Source organism: Schistocerca gregaria, chromosome 5 (assembly GCF_023897955.1).
Source record: "Schistocerca gregaria isolate iqSchGreg1 chromosome 5, iqSchGreg1.2, whole genome shotgun sequence".
NCBI classification, from domain to species: Eukaryota; Metazoa; Arthropoda; class Insecta; order Orthoptera; family Acrididae; genus Schistocerca; species Schistocerca gregaria.
The window spans coordinates 413,181,988-413,204,111 of NC_064924.1; the positions used below are offsets into that span (position 1 = coordinate 413,181,988).

General features: G+C 44.2%; 1 protein-coding gene across 8 annotated transcripts in view; it reads left to right on the plus strand.

The window, feature by feature from the left end:
• The window catches only part of LOC126272723 (insulin gene enhancer protein isl-1), a 401,780-nt gene extending 380,414 nt beyond the window's left edge, over positions 1 to 21,366 (plus strand). For 6 of the 8 annotated variants that reach the window (XM_049975777.1, XM_049975778.1, XM_049975780.1 and 3 more), the window contains 2 exons: positions 6,819 to 7,003; positions 14,473 to 21,366. In XM_049975777.1, the coding sequence (XP_049831734.1) occupies positions 6,819 to 6,974 (156 nt within the window). In that variant the 3' untranslated portion in view covers positions 6,975 to 7,003; positions 14,473 to 21,366. The remainder of the gene's footprint in view (positions 1 to 6,818; positions 7,004 to 14,472) is intronic. The other 2 variants (XR_007549253.1, XR_007549254.1) reach the window with 1 other exon arrangement.
• The last annotated feature ends 758 nt before the right edge of the window (positions 21,367 to 22,124 follow it).

Below are 22,124 nucleotides of genomic sequence, written 5' to 3' on the forward strand. Positions count from 1 at the left end.
TTACTACATTCGACAGGTTCCGTTAATCAATATTCCCGAGTTTGTTGGTTACCTGTACAACAGATGTCAGCAACAGCAAGATACAGTCAAGGGAACGATAGCAAGGTAAAACCGTACAATGACGCTATCCGACTTCATAGCCGCATGCTATTCTTGATTTTTTTTTTATCCAGCTTCTGGAAAGTTTCGACCGTTCCCGCAAACAACTCCCACTAAAATATCAGGATGGCATAAGTATAGCGATATCTGATGGCCGCCTCAGTAGACGATTTGATTGATAACTGGTGTTCTGGACGTTATCTACCCACACAGCAATGAGACCTGTCACTTTCGGATTCCATTGTGGTACTACTTTGGCCGCTCAAAGCGTTGTGGCTTCTACTTCTCAAACAGCAAAGTTTTGCGGACTCAAAAGTTTCTCCTATTCTGTTAAAAAAATTTAACATCGGCTCTGTTAAAACTAAGAACAGAGTTTTAACGAGCTTATCGATATGCTTATAGAGATCTCTATCATACATGACTTTTTTATATGATATAGTTGATAATTAACCATTTTAAGATTTCTTTCCCTTTACTTGTACTGTGGAACTTTGCTTCCTGCCAAGTTTCATGATTCTATGACAACGGAAAATGTCCTATCGGTTTTGATGAGAGAGCTTGCGAATACTAAAATATGTGACATAAATGGCCGTATCTTTTGATACCATTGACGTAGAAGGTTAAATGTTTTACACCGCTAAGGGTCTTTAGACTTCAGTATGTGACACAAATTTCAAATCGATACGTCTAGTCTCTCCTGAGACAAAGGATTCTTGAGTTAGTCAGAAAGAAGGTCCAAAAATGGTCCTATAAGGGTTCCGTTTTTACCAACTGAGTTACGGAACGCGTGCGACGTTGCCTTATTGAAACTTCCCTTGCAGATTAACACCGTGTGCCGGATCAGGTCTCAAATCTGTGACCTCTGCCTTTGCGGCAAAGTGCTCCACCAACTGACGTACCCAAGCAAGAGTCACGATCAACCGTCACAGCTTTACTTACGCCAGTACCTCATCTCCTACTGGGCTATTATCTGTCTGATATCGCTCATCACTGACGTGCCGAGTCTACAAATGCCTCGTTCGCCAGCGTACTTGTTGCCCCGATCAGCTAACGCACACGACATCGAGACGCCAGGCAGTGAAAAATCACTAATACCATCAGAAGGTCCTTCCAGTGGACAAGGTTGCTTCCTCTCATCGTCAACCCCGACAAATAACGTTGTAGTGGCCGATAAAGAACTGCTCATCAACGGAAAAAATGGTTCAAATGGCTCGAAGCACCAGGGGACTTAACATCTGATGTCATCAGTCCCATAGACTTAGAACTGCTTAAAGCTAACTAACCTAAGGACATCACACACGTCCATGCCCGAGGCAGGATTCGAACCTGCGACCGTAGCAGCCGAGTGGTTCCGGACTGAAGCGCCTAGAACCGCTCGACCACAGTTGTCGGCCTTTTCAGTGGAGACAACACTATTATCCTTTCAGTTATTTGACAAACTTTTGTAAAATAAATGTACAGCGGCGCTCGGGAGACCACATGGAATAATTCATGTAAAATTCATCTTCCATTCAAAATTGCTCGTATAGCGTAACTCTCAGCGCGCTACCTTGCGAGAGAGGGAGGTGAGACTTGACCCGGATTGAATCTGCGTGGGGTGGCACGCAAGACAGCCTGAGTGTGGTTTTTAGACAGTTTCCCACACTCGTTTAGGAAAATCCTGAGCTGGTCTCCAAATTCAACCTCAGAGAATACGATGCAGAAACTGTTAAAATACGACATAGCAAAAAATAAACTTCACACCATTCACAGACAGTTGGTCTTCAGCCGTCCGTCTCATGGGTTACTTTGATGACTGTGTTGTCAAGATGGTATCCGGACACAAAGTTAAATAACGAGATAAGATTTGCGAAATCTAAAAAAAACCTACTCCTTACTAAATGGGTGAACGTTAGGGCAGTGTTTCCCAAACCTAGGGGTCCTCCCTGAGGACTACAACCAAATTTTCTAAGGGTAGAAAGAAAAGGGTGCAGTTGTGTGTGAGTCACGAAACTAAACTGCTTTTAAAAGATCGATATTATTATCATTGTTTTGTAAGAATGTGATACTGATTACCTAAGTTACCAAAAAATTTTATTTTTCCTCAAATCTAGCATTAACGCTCGACCCATTGTGGTGGATGTTACAGATCATGAAACTTTCATATGAAGAGCTTCATTATACAGTCCGCCCACTACACACATACTATATACAAAGAATATATGACACTAAAATCGATATGTGTATATATTGAAAATACGCTCTCCGAGTCGTAACTGTTTCCGCAACAGACCAGAAGTTGGTTCATTATGCACTTCGGTACTATAAGCTAACTAGTTGCCAGCGCAATATAACGTACCAGTAGCTACGTAACGTAATGTAAATTGAAGGGGGAGGAAGGGAAGGAAAGGAACTAATGCTCTCAGCTGCATGGAGACTATGTGCCGAATCAGCGGCGACTGGCCAAAATGTGTGCCGGATCTGGACTCTAACCAGGGATCTCCTGCCTACTGGGCGGTTGCTTTGACCACTGCGCCACCCGTGTACAGTGTTTATCGCAAATTACCGGACTATCTCGGTACGCTGCCCGACAGACTCTCACACCTACCTAGCGCCGCCTTTCTACAGTCCCCATCTCGCTAATTTTAGATTCCTGAAGGAGCTCGAACGCAAATATGCTTCCGCAATTACGGTTCTGGATTCGTTGCCCATTGAGGTGAAATAATTACATGAATGTGAGGTGTCTGTTCTTTCAGACACCTTACTGCATTGTGGGAAGACAATTGTTATAAAAAACGCATCGTCTGCGCTACTCCTCTCCCTAGCGACATTTAATTTACCCATACCATGTACCCTAATTTAAAATCAACCGAGCTAAATGAGGTATATCTGAAATAAAAGACACCACACATTTGTATAAGCTACGAAATGGCTGCCGCACTGGTGTAGGGCATAAACATTATTGTTGCTGTTATTAGTGGCAGTAGTAAGAGATAAAGCTTGAAGTCTTGCAATTTCTGCAATTCCAGAATTATGGAGTCTAGCAATCAAGATATATACAAACGGTCAGTATAGTGCACACAGCCGGCCGAGGTGGCCGAGCGGTTCTAGGCGCTACAGTCTGGAACCGCGCGACCGCTAAGTTCTAGGTGACTGATGACCACAGATGTTAAGTCCCATAGTGCTTAGAGCCATTTGAACCATTTTTATAGTACACACATATTACTTAGTTCGTTTTGAACTGGGGTGAAATAAATGTCACTAGGCAGAGAAGCAGTGCAGACGAAACGTTTTTTGTAACCTTCCCTCAGTGTGGATATGGTAGTTAGGTTTCTTTTATGAGGCGGAGTTGCAGGCGGCGTTCACAAATTGTTTCATTGTGTATAAAAAAAAGTTGCTAGAAAGCAGCAGTACCAATTGCCTCTTTTATTTAGCGTATAGCTTACGTGGATTTGGTACAATACATAAAAATAATGTGTGTGAAAGGGATAAAATTTCACAAGGCAGTCACAACGATAAAGCAGAACATACTAACAGTGTAGTATATACAAATTTAAATTTTAGAGTTGAGACCATTAATTCAGTCCAATGAAGAGTTTAAAGCTTCGAAGAAAGCACTTGTTTTTTTTTTCCTGAATATATTGTAAGGCGCCATTCGGCGACAATGCGATGCACATCCTGACGATGTTCTCCGCAGTACCAGGTCAGTGATTCGCTTATTCCCCATCGTAAAATGAGTCACAACAGATGCCGTGTGGCGTTCTTATAATGTTGAGTGTCTTCCGTATCTCGCGAGGCATATCCTTTCCTGGTTGTGAAGTAGGGTCGATAGAGAGTCGAGTTTGAACCAGTTTGAGGACTTACCAGTATTCTCTCCACAAGTCGTTAATTTTGAAACTGTCACTCAGAAGTTGTTCTGCAAATGGTAGTGCGGGAGATCTAGACTTCAGCCTTTGCAGAGTAGTGTTAGCCAGGTCACTGTGTTGTGGAAGGTGCGGATTGGCTGCAATTTTGTTGTATTCAGTAACTAGCCTCTCCTGTATGCAAATATGAGGAGGAACGGTATCGCGATAATTGCCGCACTGACTCGTTAGTTCGTGATCTAATACTGCGTACAAATAGACCAGGAAGGCCCAACGGTACTGACCGGCCGCCGTGTCATCCTCAGCATACAGGCGTCACTGGATGCGGATACGGAGGGGCATGTGGTCAGCACACCGCTCCCCCAGCCGTATGTCAGTTTCCGAGACCGGAGCCGCTACTTCTCTATCAAGTAGCTCCTCAGTTTGCCTCACAAGGGCTGAGTGCACCCCGCTCGCCAGAAGCGGTCGGTAGGCCGGATGGCCACCCATCCAACTGCTAGCCCAGCCCGACAGCGCTTAACTCCGGTGATCTGACGGAAACCGGTGTTAACACTGCGGCAAGGCCGTTGACCGTGATTTAATATAACACCTACAAAAACTAAATATCTTTCACCTTTCATCATTCAAAAAATAAGCATTCAAGAATAATTTTCATTTTGAAGTTTAGCTAGGCCCTAACATTCAAAATGGAGAAGGTGTTGTGGGGGGAGGGGGGGGAGGGGGAGTTAATACTAGCTAATACATGATCGCACTCGGGGGTAATAGTTTCAGAAAGGTTGGGAACCACTGCCCTAGGGGAAAAGAAAGAAGCAGCAAGAAAGCATTTACCTCGCGTTCAGTTCAGACCCTCTGTTGTATCAGACATAGTCTAATTTAGTTTCATTGAAAGGATAAATTAACAGTGAAGTATTTTTTTTGTTCTAATGCACTTAGTTCCATAAGAAGTGCTTTCTCGTTGTGTAACAAGGGTCTCAGCTCTATAAACTTGATCGCTGTTTTTTTTTTTTAATCTTAGGTGTTCTGGTTCCCATCAATCACTAAAGAATATTCATGCGCAACTGCTAACACACGAGGTCGTAAATAAGTAATGCAACACTTTTTTTCTCGGCTAGTTGAAAAAATGCAGAATCTGTTGTCGAGCGCCGTCATAGGCGACGAAACATGGGTCCATCACATCGAACCGGAAACAAAACGGCAATCCATAGAGTGACGCCACACCACCTCTCCTCTGAAGAAGTAGATCAGAGGGGCACCCTTATTCATGACGACGGTCTTTTGAAATTCTGAAGGATTATTCTTTTGATTTTCTCCCTGATAGTGCAATAATCTACCCTGAAATATATAGGGTGTCCCAAAAAGAATGACCCTATTTTAATTTGTAATAATATTGAGACAGATGTCACTAGGTAACTGAAACAGCGCTAGATGTAATCGACATGGTCTAGACTCTAGAGTTTCCGAAAAAAATCCGCTAGATGTGGCTACGAGCGCTGACCTGGAGCGTGCAGCCAGTCTCGCGCAATAGGGCGTCCGCGCAACGGGGAAGGCGTATTGTGTTATTGAATTTAGTCGTGCTCAATCAGTGATCGCAGTTCAGCGGGCGTTTCATATCCGATTTCGTGCTAAACTACCATCCCCCAAAGAACATTCGACGGTGGGATAAACAGTTAGAAGAAACAGAGTGCCTCTGTAAAGGCAAAAGTCCTGGCCGGTCAGGCATTCCTGAACAAACAGTGGAAGAAATCCGACGATCATTTGAGCGGAGCGCCCGCAAGTCTACGCGTCGTGACTCTGACAATTTCATTAATCAGCAAGATGGAGCTCCACCGCGCTGGCAAAACAACGTCCGCAGTTTCCTCAATACCAACGTGGCTCAACGTTGGATAGAGCGTACAGCAGCGCGAGACCAGGCTTTACACTCTGGGCCTCCTAGGTCCCCTGACTTAACGCCATGTGATTTATTCCTGTGGGGATATGTTAAACAATGTGTTTACGTTCCTCTCTTATCTCGTGACATTGATGAACTAAAAACCAGAATATCAGCTGCTGTAGCTTCAGTGACAGAAGAAGACACCTTATGCTCAGTTTGGGATGAATTCGGCTATGGGCTAGATGTCGTTGGTGCAGTCAATGAAGGGCATATTGAACATTTGTGATCTATTTTTATAGATGTCTGTCTTTTCTGAGTTATTTAGTATGCAATTTGTTGGTGTTAAGCCCTTCTTCCTAATAAATAATTCTATTTAAAATTGGGTCATTCTTTTTGGGACACCCTGTATTTTGCTTCCCTCAGGAAATGGAACAAACGACTTCAGCATGTCCACTTCATTGGACTATTTTTCTTCATGTACACCCCCCCCCCCTCCCCCCCCAGTCCGGATGTTGCACTTTCCCACTTGCATGTGATTGCCTCAATGAAAGGTGCACTCCTTGAGAAGCAGCAAGTGGATTGGGGGGGGGGGGGGGTATTGATGCTGCAAGACATTGTCCCCGACGTCGGCCACTAGAGTGGTACCATGTGGGCATGTAGACCCTCCCAATAAAGTGGTTTAAGGCCATTGCATTTGATTATGTTGAATAATAGTTGCTTGTAGCCAGAAGAAGGGTGAATAACAATTTGTATTGGAATCGTGAATAAAACCAACCTGCTTTCAGAAATGAAGTGTTGTGTTACTGAACGTCCCTCACAGAAAGGTGGAGCATTTGGCCGATTGGCAGGGCCAGAGATTGACGACGCGATTGGTTTGTAGAACAGCAGAGGACAGAATTGGCCCATGGAGTCAGTGAGAAACGTAACCAGCCAGGTGTCGTAGGAGGCTTCTGGGCGGGACAGGTGTTTGACGCGGTGCTGAGTGCGCGCCTGCCCTCTCGTTGCAGATGCACGGCTACGACGTGCACGGCGCGCCGCCCCCGCCGCCCCCGCACGACCTGGGCCCGCCGCCGGGCGACATGGCGCACCCCGACTCCACCGACTCGTACGTCACGTACCTGGAGAGCGACGACAGCCTGCAGCACGACGCGGCCAGCCCATAACGGACGCGCCGCCGACGCCTCGCCGGCAGGTGCGTACGCTCGCCTTCCTTTAGTTAGAATTTCACGCGCCGAGCCAAGCCAGTGGCGCTTCTTGTTTATGTGGAGGACACACCCTGTGGGCGGCACTGTGCCCACCCACGCTGCCCAGCACTCGAATCCCTCCAGTTATCTCAACCGTCTAAACATCCTATCAAAGAGAGCTGAAGTTGAACTAAGTAATAACAAGAATATCTCAATGAAAGATGCACTCCTGGAGAAGCAGCAAGTGGATGGGGGGGGGGGGGGGGGGTTATTGATGATTGTTAAATAAAGTACTCTGCTTTTGCACTCAGAGTACTTCGCATACTTGTGGCGGTGTCTGACACACCGCCTCAGGGCTATGGGACTGCCACAATCAGATCGTTGTTGTTGTGGACTTCAGTCCAGAGACTCGTTTGAAGCAGCTCTCCATGCTACTCTATCCTGTGCAAGCTTCTTCATCTCCCAGTACCTACTCCAACCTACATCCTTCTGAATCTGATTAGTGTATTCATCTCTTGGTCTCCCTCTACGATTTAACCCTCCACGCTGTCCTCCAGTACTAAATTGGCGATCCCTTGATGTCTCAGAATATGTCCTACCAACCGATCCCTTCTTCCAGTCAAGCTGTGCCACAAATTTCTCTTCTCCCCAATTGTATTCAATACCTCCTCATTAGTTATGTGATCTATCCATCACTTCTTCGGCATTCTTCTGTAGCACCACATTTCGAAATCTTCTATTCTCTTCTTGTCCAAACTAGTTATCGTCCACGTTTCACTTACATACATGGCTACGCTCCATACAAATACTTTCAGAAACGACTTCCCGACACTTGAATCTATACTCGATGTTAACAAATTTCTCTATATCAGAAATGTTTTCCGTGCCATTGCCAGTCCACATTTTATATCCTTTCTACTTCGATATCCTTTCTACTTCGACCATCATTGGTTATTTTGCTCCCCAAATAGCAAACCTCATTTACTACTTTAAGCGTCTCATTTCCTAATCTAATTCCCTCAGCATCACCTGATTTAATTCGACTACATTCCATTATCCTTGTGTTGCTTTTGTGGATGTTCATCTTACATCCTCCTTTCAAGACAATGTCCATTCCGTTCAACTGCTCTTCCAGGTCCTTTGGTGTCTCTGACGGAATTACAATGCCATCACCGAACCTCCAAGTTTTATTTCTTCTCCATGGATTTTAATTCCTCCTCCGAATTTTTCTTTTGTTTCCTTTACTGCTTCCCTTTCATGCCCCTCGACTCATAACTGCCATCTGGTTTCTGTACAAATTGTAAATAGCCTTTCGTTCCCTGTATTTTACCCCTACCACCTTCAGAATCAGTATATAATAAGGAAACATTGAATGTGGAGCAACTGAGTCTTCCCAGAAAATCCTGCAATCTACATCAGTAGTATAGACTCACCTAATTGGCTTAATAAAGACAGTATGTAAAGATACAACACATTCTAAGACAAGAAAACGACGCATCACGATGGAAATATCCGAATAGGGTGGAAATCGGTAGATGCGATGTAAATGTAAACATAAACAGAATAAATATCTTTCACAAAAATTGTATGACTCATTCAATAGAAAAACCTACAAAACTGAGCAAGTCAGTAATGCGTTGGTCTACCTCTGGCTCTTAGGCAAGCAGTTACTACGTTTGCTATTGACTTATAGGGTTGGTAGATGTCCTTCTGTCAAATTCTGTCCAATTGTAGCGTGATCGTAAAAATCCCGAGATGGTCGGAAGGCCTTGCCCATAGTGCTCCAAACATACTCAGTTTGCGAGAAACACGGTGGCCTTGCTGGCCAAGGAAGGGTTTCGACAGACACGAAGACAAGCAGTAGAAACTCTGGCCGTCTGCTGCAGGCCATTATCTAACTGAAATGTAAGCCCGGGATGGTTTACCATCAAGTCAACAACATGGGGCGTAGAATGTCGTCGACGTAGTGATATGGTTAAAGGTGCTGCGGACGACAACCAGAGAGGTCCTTCTATGAAAAGAAATGGCACCCCAGACATCACTTCTGGTTGTTGGGCCATAAGGCGCGCGACAGCCATGTTTTTGTCCCACCAGTGTCCAGGGCGTCCCCAGATACGTCTTCCGCCCCGAACTGTCTTCAGTGATGAGTCCTGCCTCGAACTGAGCCCCAGTGCCCATTGAAGAAGTGTCTGGAGACGGCCCAGACAGGGATTGGATACTAACCTGACTGTCGCCCTGACATTACTCCCGACAACCAAGAGTGCTGGTCTGGGTCCCACTTATCTTTATAGCAGCACGGCTGTCGCTGACATCTAAGGCACCCCTACACCATAGGGGTACGTCGACGATATTCTAAGCGTCGTTTTGTTGCCCTTCATAGCAGGCCATCCTGGGCTTACATTTCAGCAAGATAATGCCCACCCGCACACGGCGAGTTTCTACTGCTTGTCTTCGTCCTTGCAAAACCCTACCTTGGACAGCAGGATCGCCGAATCTCTCCCCTACTGAGAACGTTTAGAGCATTAAAGGCAGCCCTCCCCGCCCCCCCCCCCCCCCCCCCCCCCCCCTCCCCAAACAAGCTCGGGATTTTGACGATCTAACGAGCCGATTGGACAGAATTTTGCACGATATTCCTCGGGAGGACATCCAACAACTCTTATCAATCAATGTCAAGCCGATTAACTACTTGGATAAGGGCGACAGGCAGACCAAAGCGTAACTGACTTGTTCAATTCCTGAATCTCTTTCTTTTGACTAAATCATCCAATATACCTCAAACTGTAGTAGTTTCTTTGCCTATACACGTAGATTACATACACTGATTTTCGCCCCATGGTGCGTAATTTTTTGGCCCAGTTAGAGAATACTAATTGTTGATAGTGTTCTCTACTTGCAATATACTTATTTTGCTTCGTTAGCACCAAGATTAAATTAAATTGATACTTGATACACAGATTTAGCCATTTAGCGATAACTTAATTGGTGGCAGTTCTGAAGACCAGCCAAATTTATGATATGTTACAAAAAAAGCTAACAACTACTAACTTGATGGCATCTTTCTTTATGACGTATTATTGTTTCTTTCCATTGCCGCTTTAGAACATTTTGTTCATCACTAGCTATTTAACGTTCTGAAAGCCATGGTGCCCTACAGTGAAATCATTAAAAAGTGGTAAATATTCGAAAAGGAAATGAAAATCCAGGATGAAGAAAAGCTGGAAATTGCGTGGTATACCTTTAGTCCGCGTACTTAACCGTGAATGTGTCCTAGTTGCTTTGAAGGCTTGCATTCTTTTGTGAGTAGCATCAAATGTTGTACTAATGAAACTCTAACATCGTGATACTTCTATCAATATTTAGTGCTAAACGGAAAAAAGAAAGCATTCAAAGCACCTAGGACATATTCACTGCAGGTACATCTACATGACTACTCTGCAATTCACATTTAAGTGCTTGGCAGAGGGTTCATCGAACCACAATCATACTATCTCTCTACTATTCCACTCCCGAACAGCGAGGGGGAAAAACGAACACCTAAACCTTTCTGTTCGAGCTCTGATTTCTCTTATTTTATTTTGATGATCATTCCTACCTATGTAGGTTGGGCTCAACAAAATATTTTCGCATTCGGAAGAGAAAGTTGGTGAGTGAAATTTCGTAAAAAGGTCTCGCCGCGACGAAAAACGTCTATGCTGAAATGACTTCCATCCCAACTCGTGTATCATATCTGCCACACTCTCTCCCCTATAACGCGATAATACAAAACGAGCTGCCCTTTTTTGCACCCTTTCGATGTCCTCCGTCAATCCCACCTGGTAAGGATCCCACACCGCGCAGCAATATTCTAACAGAGGACGAACGAGTGTAGTGTAAGCTGTCTCTTTAGTGGACTTGTTGCATCTTCTAAGTGTCCTGCCAATGAAACGCAGCCTTTGGCTCGCCTTCCCGACAATGTTATCTATGTGGTCCTTCCAACTGAAGTTGTTCGTAATTTTAACACCCAGGTACTTAGTTGAATTGACAGCCTTGAGAATTGTACTATTTATCGAGTAATCGAATTCCAACGGATTTCTTTTGGAACTCATGTGGATCATCTCACACTTTTCGTTATTTAGCGTCAACTGCCACCTGACACACCATACAGCAATCTTTTCTAAATCGCTTTGCAGCTGATACTGGTCTTCGGATGACCTTACTAGACTAGGTACATGTGCCATACGATTAAAAACTTACTACTCGATTTCCAACTTGGGTTTATCCTCGAGTTTCGTTTCTTTCTCGAATGTTTATCAGTTCAAAGTGTTTTCGCAGTAGGGTGCCATGGAATTAAAAGCATTCAATAGCCGAGTAACAGCTGGTCCTGTAAACACAACGCAACCATCTGATGTTGATAACTATGCGAAACCGATAATGGTAAGAAACAATAAAATCTGTTAAAAAATTTCAAGTAAATTGTTGTTACCTGTTCTTATAACATATCTTACAATACATCCACGGAATCCTCACGTCGTCCACTGATAAGATAACGAACTTTTTTTCACTCTCCCGCCCACCCCTCCCTCTTTCGTCTTTTCCTCTGTACTTTTACGCTTTGTGTGTTATTTTCTTTTGGTATTATTCTTTTAGTATATGGTAAACCATACTGCAATTAACAAGTAAAATGTGACTGCATTGGTCGTTTAGTCTCTACAGTGGGTACACTCGGGTTATAGAGGTTGCCCAAATAGAATGAAAAAATAAAGTAAAATCTCACGGGTGGTGCTGCTCTTTCCTTTCTCCCTGCATTTGGTGGCAGAGCATGTACAAACTGCTTCTGTAGTTGCTGTCGATTCTCAGGAAAATACGCAGAAACATTAATATGTCGTTTAAAAGTGAATGTAATGACACTCGGGTGAATACTACGCTCTGTTAAATGGAAACTACAATGAACATGTGTTACTGTCTAGCTTTTGCAGATCATTTAGAAATCCAGGCAGACGTTGTAGAAGCAGTAGAAAGACAGACGGACATACAGCGGAAAGAAACATGACTTCATATCTCCTTCAAAAACAGAAATAATAACAAACAACACTACACCATCAAAATGAAAGTATGGGCAGAAAGATACAAGTATCTGAGAAAAACTGTCCATCCTATTTCATGCGAAAAGGATGCTACAAGACACGGATTTGCAGCCGGCCGCGGTGGTCTAGCGGCTCTAGGCGCTCAGTCCGGAACCGCGCGACTGCTGCGGTCGCAGGTTCGAATCCTGCCTCGGGCATGGATGTGTGTTATGTCCTTAGCTTAGTTAGGTTTAAGTAGTTCTAAGTTCTAGGGGACTGATGACCTCATAAGTTAAGTCCCATAGTGCTCAGAGCCATTTTTGAACGGATTTGGAAAGTGTGTTTGCAGTTGTGAATCACTTTTCCGAACAGTAAAAATTTGTTGTAATAGGACAGTAAAACGGTCAGAATGGACGTATGGAACCGAAACACTAATTGCATAATAAATAGAACAACATGAAGGATTTATCGAAATAACAGCAATAACAGGGAAGTGTATGAACACGTAGAGAAAGATTGAGATTAAATTAAGGAAAGAAGACGTTTGTTCTTTGGACATTTCTTCTGATTAAGATAGATAGCACTTTGCAACAGGAGTACATCGGAGTACCTATACATCAATAAAACCGAATGTGAATATTGTCACAAAAATATGTCTGTTACTTCGCAGAAAATTAGTACGATATTACTGGTATTGAGAACTGGGGTTGGAGTGCCGTAATGGTCACGCAAATAAAGAGCCATTACAAGTGCAAGTTCTGCAAGGTTTTGCAGAAGAGCTTCTGCGAAGTGTGGAAGGTAGGAGACGAGGTAGTGACAGAATTGAAGCTGTGAGGATAGGTCGTGAATCGTGCTTCGTAGCTCAGATGTTACAGCACTTGCCCGCGAAAGGCAAAGGTCCCGAGTTCGAGTCTCGGTCCTGCACACAGTTTTAATCTGCCAGGAATTTAAAGAAAAAAAAAGATCGCTTGTACTTCCACTGAGAATTTTTATCTTGTGTCCTACACTACTGGCCATTAAAATTGCTACACCAGGAAGAAATGCAGATGATAAACGGGTATTCATTGAAAAAATATATTTTATTATAACTGACATGTGATTACATTTTCACGCAGTTTTGGTGCATAGATCCTGAGAAATCAGTACCCAGCACACCCACCACTCGTCGTAATAAAGGCCTTGATACGCCTGAGCATTGAGTCAAACAGAGCTTGGATGGCGTGTTCAGGTACAGCTGCCCATGCAGCTTCAACATGATACCACAGTTCATCAAGAGTAGTGACTGGCGTATTGTGACGAGCTAGTTGCTCGGCCACCATTGACCAGACGTTTTCAATTGGTGAGGGATCTGGAGAATGTGCTGGCCAGGGCAGGAGTCGAACATTTTCTGTATCCAGAAAGGCCCGTACAGGACCTGCAACATGCGGTCGTGCATTATCCTACTGAAATGTAGGGTTTCGCAGGGATCGAACGAAGGGTAGAGCCACGGGTCGTAACACATCTGAAATGTAACGTCCACTGTTCAAAGTGCCGCCAATGCGAACAACCATTACTCCGGGTGATACGCCAGGATGGCGATGACGAATACAAGCTTCGAATGTGCGTTCACCGCGATGTCGCCAAACGCGGATGCGACCACCATGATGCTGTACACAGAACCTGGATTCATCCGAAAAAATGACGTTTTGCCATTCTTGCACCCAGGTTCGTCGTTGAGTACACCATCGGAGGCGCTCCTGTCTGTGATGCAGCGTCAATGATAACCGCAGCCATGCTCTCCGAGCTGATAGTCCATGCTGCTGCAAACGTCGTCGAACACTTCGTGCAGATGGTTGTTGTCTTGCAAACGTCCCCATCTGTTGACTCAGGAATCGAGACGTGGCTGCACGATCCGTTACAGCCATGCGGATAAGATGCCTGTCATCTCCACTGCTAGTGATACGAGGCCGTTGGGATCCAGCTCGGCGTTCCGTATTACCCTCCTGAACCTACCGATTCCATATTCTGCTAATAGGTCTTTGGATCTCGACCAACGCGAGCAGCAATGTCGCGATACGATAAACCGGAATCGCGATAGGCTACAATCCGACCTTTATCAAAGTCGGAAACGTGATGGTACGCATTTCTCCTCCTTACACGAGGCATCACAACAACGTTTCACCAGGCAACGCCGGTCAACTGCTGTTTGTGTATGAGAAATCGGTTGGAAACTTTTCTTATGCCAGCACATTGTAGGTGTCGCCAACCTTGTGTGAATGCTCTGGAAAGCTAATCATTTTCATATCACAGCAATTTCTTCGTGTCGGTTAAATTTCGCGTCTGTAACACGTCACCTTCGTGGTGTAGCAATTTTAATGGCCTTTAGTGTAGTTCCTGACTGTGCCAATCCGCCGGACTGCTTGTGACGCCCCCGTGTGTGCTGTGTTTTGTTCCAGGTCGGCGTGCTGCCACCCCGTCTTATATACGTAATGCGCGGACCGCCGGGCAGCCCGCGCGGCTGCTGCCGCACACCATGAGACGCCACGGCACACCATGAGACGCCGCGGCACACCATGAGACGCCGCGGCACACCATGGGACACCGTGGCGCGGTCCCGCCCCGCCCTGCCGCCGTCACCCTTCTCCTCGCCTCGCCAGCGACACGGAGGCCGCTGCTCAACTACACTGCCCCCCAACCCTCCACCCCCACCCTGCTCAGCACTCCCCAGTAACGCCTCCACAGTTTTAAACTAACTGGGGTAGCTAATTAGTCGTACTGAAATTCGTCCAGAAGCAGGCAATAGAGGGGAAAATCAGTTGCATTATTTCCCTTCAATAAAAGTTTGTTCATAATCTTAACTCACAATTTACACGCAGCAATGATTTTTGCCGTCTAGGAAGATAATATGCAGCAACTTTGTTTCTTTGTGACCGGTCTTACTTTCCACTAGAGGACCGCGTATGATATTTGCGTGATCATCCCTCTACAGTGCCACAGCTCACTACGCATAAGGACAAGAAATCTTGCATCTAAGCACAGCCATGTATCGATAAACTCCCCCTTCGTTTCTCACGGAGAATGCCAGGAAAGAGATGAGGAAAATACCTTCCAGATAAATTCCATTATTTTTTGTAGATTATGTTGTGAACTGCAAAATACGAATTGCGCAAGACGGACGACACAGGAGAACCTGTTCTTTTTGCTTATAGCTTTAAGTGAATATCTTCCGAGTATTATCTGGACACTGGACTGAAGAGTTTTACATGCCCCACAAACTGCTAGTTTTATCCCCATCTGGAAACGGGGAACTGGGGGCACAACCGGAAATGCGATATATGTTTCGTTAAGCGCGCCAGGGGCACTTTAGAAATAAGATACATGAAAGAACTGCTTGACTACTTAGTGTTACCTTGCTTTCATTTCTCTTTCACAACTGTCTACCTTTCTTACCAAATGCTCTGCAACAGAAGTTTCTACTTGGACACTTTCAGTTTGAAAATCACTGCAAACTTCATAATAAGAGGGTACTTCCCAACGTATCACGCAGTAGGTGTTCACTTTTGATTGCGATTCTTTAAGGATTACTAGTGATTTACTTCTGAAATGATTTTAATTAATTTAATCCTATTACCATGTAGCATTGTGAGGAAATATCCGACAGTGCTGCTAGACAGATTCTTCGTGAAAAAAGAAGAAAAGCTCTTGAAATCTTACAAGTAGTTTCGCGTAGAGTAATTGGTGTTTTCAATCTTCGCCATCTTTGCAGGTGTGTCATGTGGCTTGTATCTATGATGTTGCTAGGTTCCTCAGTGGCGTAAAAAGAGGCTTTCGATATCAAAGTTTTCCTTAGAGTAATTGGTGTTTTCAATCTTCGCCATCTTTGCAGGAGCGCCATGTGGCTTGTATGTACGTTGTTGCTAGGTTCCTCAGTGGTGTAAAAAAGAGGCTTTCGATATCATGGAAGCAAACTTGTTCCGTTGGGTATCACGTATTTTTCCTTAAGGTGTGTGCAAATTCACTGAATGAAGTTATGCTTCAGATCTGACATTATACTGCCTGTTCCTCCATCAACATAACGCATCCCACAGACTCCAGCAGAATTTGAGGACAAGTGACATACTAGCTTTTTAGTTTCTTTTGCGGAGGTAGAGGCAGCTGTAGAACCAAATGTTTTTTTTCCGTTTTTACTACTGAAGCGATCCAATTGCCCCACATCATATACTCAAACACATTTCTTTGCCTCCACTCAAACTGTAAGGTGTGCACCACTTTCCCCTCGTTTAAAGTTGTCTCTGAAACGCTCGACAGATCCAAATCTTGTCGTCTGCCGGCGGACTCAGTACGGTAAGCAGTCTAAAAGGTTGCAAAGCTCCGCCAACAGCAATCATTTTTGCATCTACGCTCACGCCGTATTCTCCGAATTCGAGGGCAGGAAAACACAACTAAGCTCGTTCCGTTTCAGCTTCAGACGTGCGAGTAGGGAGACAGTGGGTGTTTCTTTTCCCGCCGCGTGGTAAAAGGGCCCCCCCTTGCAGACATTTGTGCGGCGTGCGCTGCTCGCTCGGGCGGAGGCGGCCCGCAAGCTGCGGCGCAGCCCCCGTCTGCGCCGCCAATCGCGTGGATCGCGGCGGCTTTCGGCCCATTTAGCATTCACCGCCGTGGCCCGGCCCGTCCCGAGCAGTGATTGCAGCGGCGGCCCTCTCCCCGTAACTTATGCACGGCCTCCTTAAAAGCCGGCCGCCTTATTCTCGAGCCCCCACCAGGGACCACAAATCGACCCCAGCCGCGCCCACACGACCCCTGCATAATTAATACCCGGCACAGTACAGCCACGCGACTCCGGCGCGCGCGTCTCGGCCGTGTGCCAGGGGCCGGAACTCCTGTATAGTAGCTAACTGACGCGTTTACGGCTGTTTGTCTTCCACTACTTTTGACTTTCGGCTCGCAATGTGTGTTTTAATTCTACGCAACCTAGATGGAGATGGGAAAAATGCACACAACCGCCGAGTAACTGCAGTTCGACTTTATTTATTCAACGACCAGTTTCGACGATATCATCTTCTAGTCTACGTAACCCACACTCAGGTTCGAATACAATTATTGTTATTAATACTATGTGCGAATAAACCCGTGTTAAAGCGCCGCATAGGATGACGAAGTGCACCGGCTCTGGAACGAATCCGTCGAGGATTAAGGACGAGGGTCGGGGTACCGACCACCCTGGATGTGGTTTTTAGGCACTTCTCCACATCCCATAAGCTAAATACTAGCCTGGTACCCAAGTCCTGCTTCAGTTATACGATTCATTTTATCGTGTTTGTTTTGGCTTTGCTCCTGCTGTCAAAAAAGACGAATATCTTGTTTGGGTTTATTATTTTAATGTGTCTGTAGAAACTTAACCTGTGTTTTCTAACATCAGTTTGGCTATTTGTGAATTCTTTGAGTTCCTGTTTGGCTCTGCAACTTTTACTCCTAGAATTTGTCTTACAGTTTTCGTTCCTTTTCCTCCATGTTCTCAGTGTCTATTTTTCCTCTTCAGAAATAGTGTTTCTAATCCTTAGAAGCATTTTGGTTTAATTATTGTATCGTAATGTCTTAGTTTTGCTTGTTTGTAGATACATTTCTCGTTGCAGATGCTTTCGATTAGTCGATAAGTAGTTCCGTCTCTTAGTATCTAACTTAGTCTGATTTTCTTTCGATTCCATTTTCCTGATTGGTTTCACCAAGATATTTAAATTTAGGAAGTCGTTTAATTTTGTTATATTTCGCCTCGATACAGTTTGGCTGTTTTTTTTTTTTTTTAATTATCCGTTCACGTATTCAGACTTCTCAAAAGATACCTGAAGACCGACGTTTTCTGCAGTTTCTTTCAGTCTGATTCTGTGCTGATGAAATGTCGCGAGTTGATACTGCTAAATCGTATGAAAATGCTCCGCAATCTGCGCTTGCTCCTATCTGAAATGATAAGTTCGTTAATTTTGAGGACTTACTTCTGTTGGCACCATTCTTCTATCCCTTTCTCAAGAACGCAGTTGAAATTAATGGAGATGGCGTACCTCCTCGCCTTATTCCGTTCCGTTTTGAATTCGGATTTATTTACACGGTTACCGAAATATGATTTTACACTGACTAAGCATAGACCACTTTCCTTTTAGCGCTCACGCATGTGTTGGTGAAGTTACGCCATCGTCAGGGAGTTCATTTATTTTCCTTAGTATCACATACTGGTGCTTATTTTGGTGTCTGTCGTTTGCAGTACAGCTGGTATTTCGCTCCAGTTGTTGTTTCCTTGTTTCTCGTTCCTCGACGTAAACAGTAATTTTTAACTGACACCTGACATGTGAATACCTGGTAAACAATGACTCAGCGCGTGTTGGAAAAGCACAGTTTACATACAGATATGATAATGGGGAGGCGACAAAATATTACCAATTGGAGCAAAATATCAGTTCCACTGCCAACGACTGACGACCACATGAACATTAATATGCAATTCTAAGAAAATAAGTGATCTCGCTGATGATGGCGAAAGCTCCCCGAAACATGTTTGACTATTAAAGAAGAAGAATTTGTTTGCTCAAGGTGGAATCATATTTCCATAACTACATATTTGAAAGCAAACACGAACAAAAAGTGAGTCCAGAACAAGGTAATACCATCGAAACTAGCTGAACAGACAGTCATATTGGAGCTTCTCGACGATCATGTCTCCTTTTTCCAGTTGCTCATAAGCTGTAGAGCACCACTTGCCCGCTACGTCACTTTTATTGCCGTTGCAGTGGCTTCCCAACTGCACTAATTATCAGTTACAACTGCACACAGAAATTATAATTTACGGTTGGTAGGACGAAACTATTACTTATCGAAATTATAGTCAAACTTATGTTCTGGCACTGTACACTCTGTAACGTGCCCTTGGCATATTAATAATTGCCGTATGTAGCTCTTTTGAGGAACAACGGTTTCGTCTGAATCCTCTGGTGATGGTTTCATTACCGGAATCAGTTTATAAACTCTGCACTTTCCATTCTTTACATTTACTTTCAACAGTCAAAGTCTGAATTAAGAGGTGCTCTGCAGTGTTAGATTTTTAGATCTTTAATTTCCATCACCGTTAAGAAATATTTTGGCCGGGTTCTTGTCTGTCTATTTAACAAGAATATGTACGTTATCCAGTCGCTGCTATTTGTTTTATTCGCAGCAGGGATTGGATTTGACGCCTCTTCTTAACGGAAACTTACTTCATTCGTTTGTTGATACATCTCCGGTGTGATCACATACTGTCTGTATTGGCTCTTTGCGTCATATTACAGTTTCCTGGCAGTGAGCATCTACAGGTCAGCTTACATTATATTGACATCAACTTTACGCAGAGCCCAGTGTCAAAACGGATAGAAACATAGCTCAGACATGGCCCATTATAGATTTTGCATTGAAGTACAATTGCTGGAGTCGCGGTATTGTTTATCAATAAATGGGTGTTGCATTATAGCGGCTATGATAATCGTTATAAATCAGTGTCCAACCGATTACTGGAATTAACCTTAAGTAGTAGTCTATCAGTTTAGGGTGACTTATGGGATTTGAAAGTTTTATCACTGAGTTTAGGAAAACATTGCTGGTTTTATCAGCCGAATTTAGTCTGGTATCAACTCATGCAGCGTCCGCATGAGAAAGTTAACTCTCAAACTGTGAAAAAAGCAAAACTGAAAAGAACAGGACGCCAAACGTCGTACATTCATCTCCAAACTAAAATATGACAGGTAAAGGCTTTCGACTGCTACAACTAATATTACCGAGGAAAAAAAAAAATTATTTTCAGAAGAATACATGTTGTGTTTTAATAAACGTGTTGCTCCGTTTTACCAGCATGTTTTTGTTCCGTATTATTATTAGTTGTGCTTCACGAAATACACAAGATCTTCCCTCCGTTTCACTTTTATTCTACAAAGTGCTGTTGCAAGATTATGTTTGTTAGAGTACTGTGTAATTTCAACAGTAAGAGGTAATTTCTCCGAACCCTGAATGCGCTGACAGAATTCGATTATGGCTGGTATATTACCCGTATATCGGAACTAAGAGCTGTCAGTCTCTGCCCTCAAGTGCATTGCAGGCATCCGATGACTATCAGCTACCCCAGGTTGGAAACAGAATGGTCCCCTTCGCGACGGTGCGGCACGGAACAGCTCCCGGAGCCCCAGAAATGTTCTTTTGGTAACAGACACTTTGAAAGAGTGTGTGCGTGTTCTTGGGTGCTGAGCAGGGGGGAGGGAAGTGGTCCCGGCATGGGTTGGGCGACGTCGGCTGGCGGTTGGCGTGTGCGGCTGCGCGCCTCACTAGCCCCAACACGTCTGGTCTCTCTGGCAGCGTTGACAAATGGGCGACCGGCCAGCGGCGCCCCTGTGTACATACAACATAGCCTCTTGTACGTATTTCTACGCACTGTATAGATGTGTTACTTGTATTAGCTAATTTGTTTTCCTCTGGATCAGTAACATTTACTCGATTAGACGCGATAATAATATGTAACCTTGTGGTGTATTTATTGTTTCGTTGCCTACGCATAACAAATGGAAGAAGAAACGGCGCAAAAAAAGTGCTCTAGCGGATTTTCCACTGCTCTCGTTCTTTACATACATATTTTTTTTTGCGTTTCTTCCTCTGTCCTAACGTCAGAACGTTTTTTATACAGCTTGCAAAACAACGGCAGTTGCACTCCTGCTCGAGCAGTAATAAGTGTAACGGTGATTAATAACTGTTCAGTGTGGCGGGAGAAAATTTTTTGCCAATGTTCCCAAGAAACCAGACCGCTCATTAAGATACAAACAGTTATCGTTTAAATTGCACTTTGTTGTTGTTATCAGCGGATGGCGGCGACCGGAGGGCACCACAGACGACGAAAAGTAGACCTTCTAAAAAGGATTGTAGTATTTCCTATTTCCGTATCAGATTTACATAATGAGGAAAGAACCTCACACACAAAAAAAATTTAAATTTTGGCACAACTTTGAAATGTGAGTGTAGTATGTGTCAGTTTTCCGGTTGCCGTATTGGCAGTCCTGTCGACAGTGGTTCCCCGTCGCTCGCCGCCAGCTGTGCTTCGAGCAGAGCGGGCAGCGGAGGGGCTGCCCCGCAACCAGGCCTGCCAACTGCACCTGCGCCCGGGCAGCCGCCCCGCACCCGCCCAATCCACAATATGTACGCCCCATGTTGGGGCACTTAATGCTCTCTCTCACAACTGTACAGAACCACTTCTTGAGATATTTAAAAATTAAAAGTTATGCATAACAGATATATGCCAAAGATGAATTAAAAGGTTGTTTCAGTTATTGGCCTTCATACATAAATGATCCTATCCCTTCCTTTCGATCTTAAACACACTTCACTTATATATATATATATATATATAATGCAATATTTAAATATCAAACTTCTATAAACGCTACAAACCAAAAATGTAACAGTTGAGAAATTACTGAATGTGACAAATAACATTTGTCATTTCCTGTAAAATTCTTACAGGTTGTAGACTGCATGGATGTGGAATTCTGTGCTGAAGTTATCTGCAATATTGACCAAAACATTGATTAATCATTCTACGGTATGATAAGTGCAACAAACCACAAGATTTTCATCTAAAATTATTTCAGCTCGAAAAACCTACGAAATTCTTGTAAAGGCGGCCGGTCCCGGCGGAGGTTCGAGTCCTTCCTCGGGCGTGTGTGTGTGTGTGTGTGTGTGTGTGTGTGTGTGTGTGTGTGTGTGTGTTGTCCTTAGGACAATTTAGGTTAAGTAGTGTGTAAGCTTAGGGACTGATGACCTTAGCAGTTAAGTCCCATAAGATTTCACACACATTTGAACATTCTTGTAAAGGTGCTTCGCGCTACAACTTTCGCCAGATTCTAAGTAGGAGGATCTTTCCAGGTAGGGTACAGTAAGTATAGAAATCCTATTTTATTACTAAGTTTGTCCGCTCCGGTAGCTGAGTGGTCGACGGCACGGTAGCTCAGCGTGTTCGGTCAGAGACCTGGCGTGTCTCTATGTAAAAAATTTAAAAAAAAATGAAAAGATAAACAACGAACTTCAATGGATGTCACGTGACGTCCAC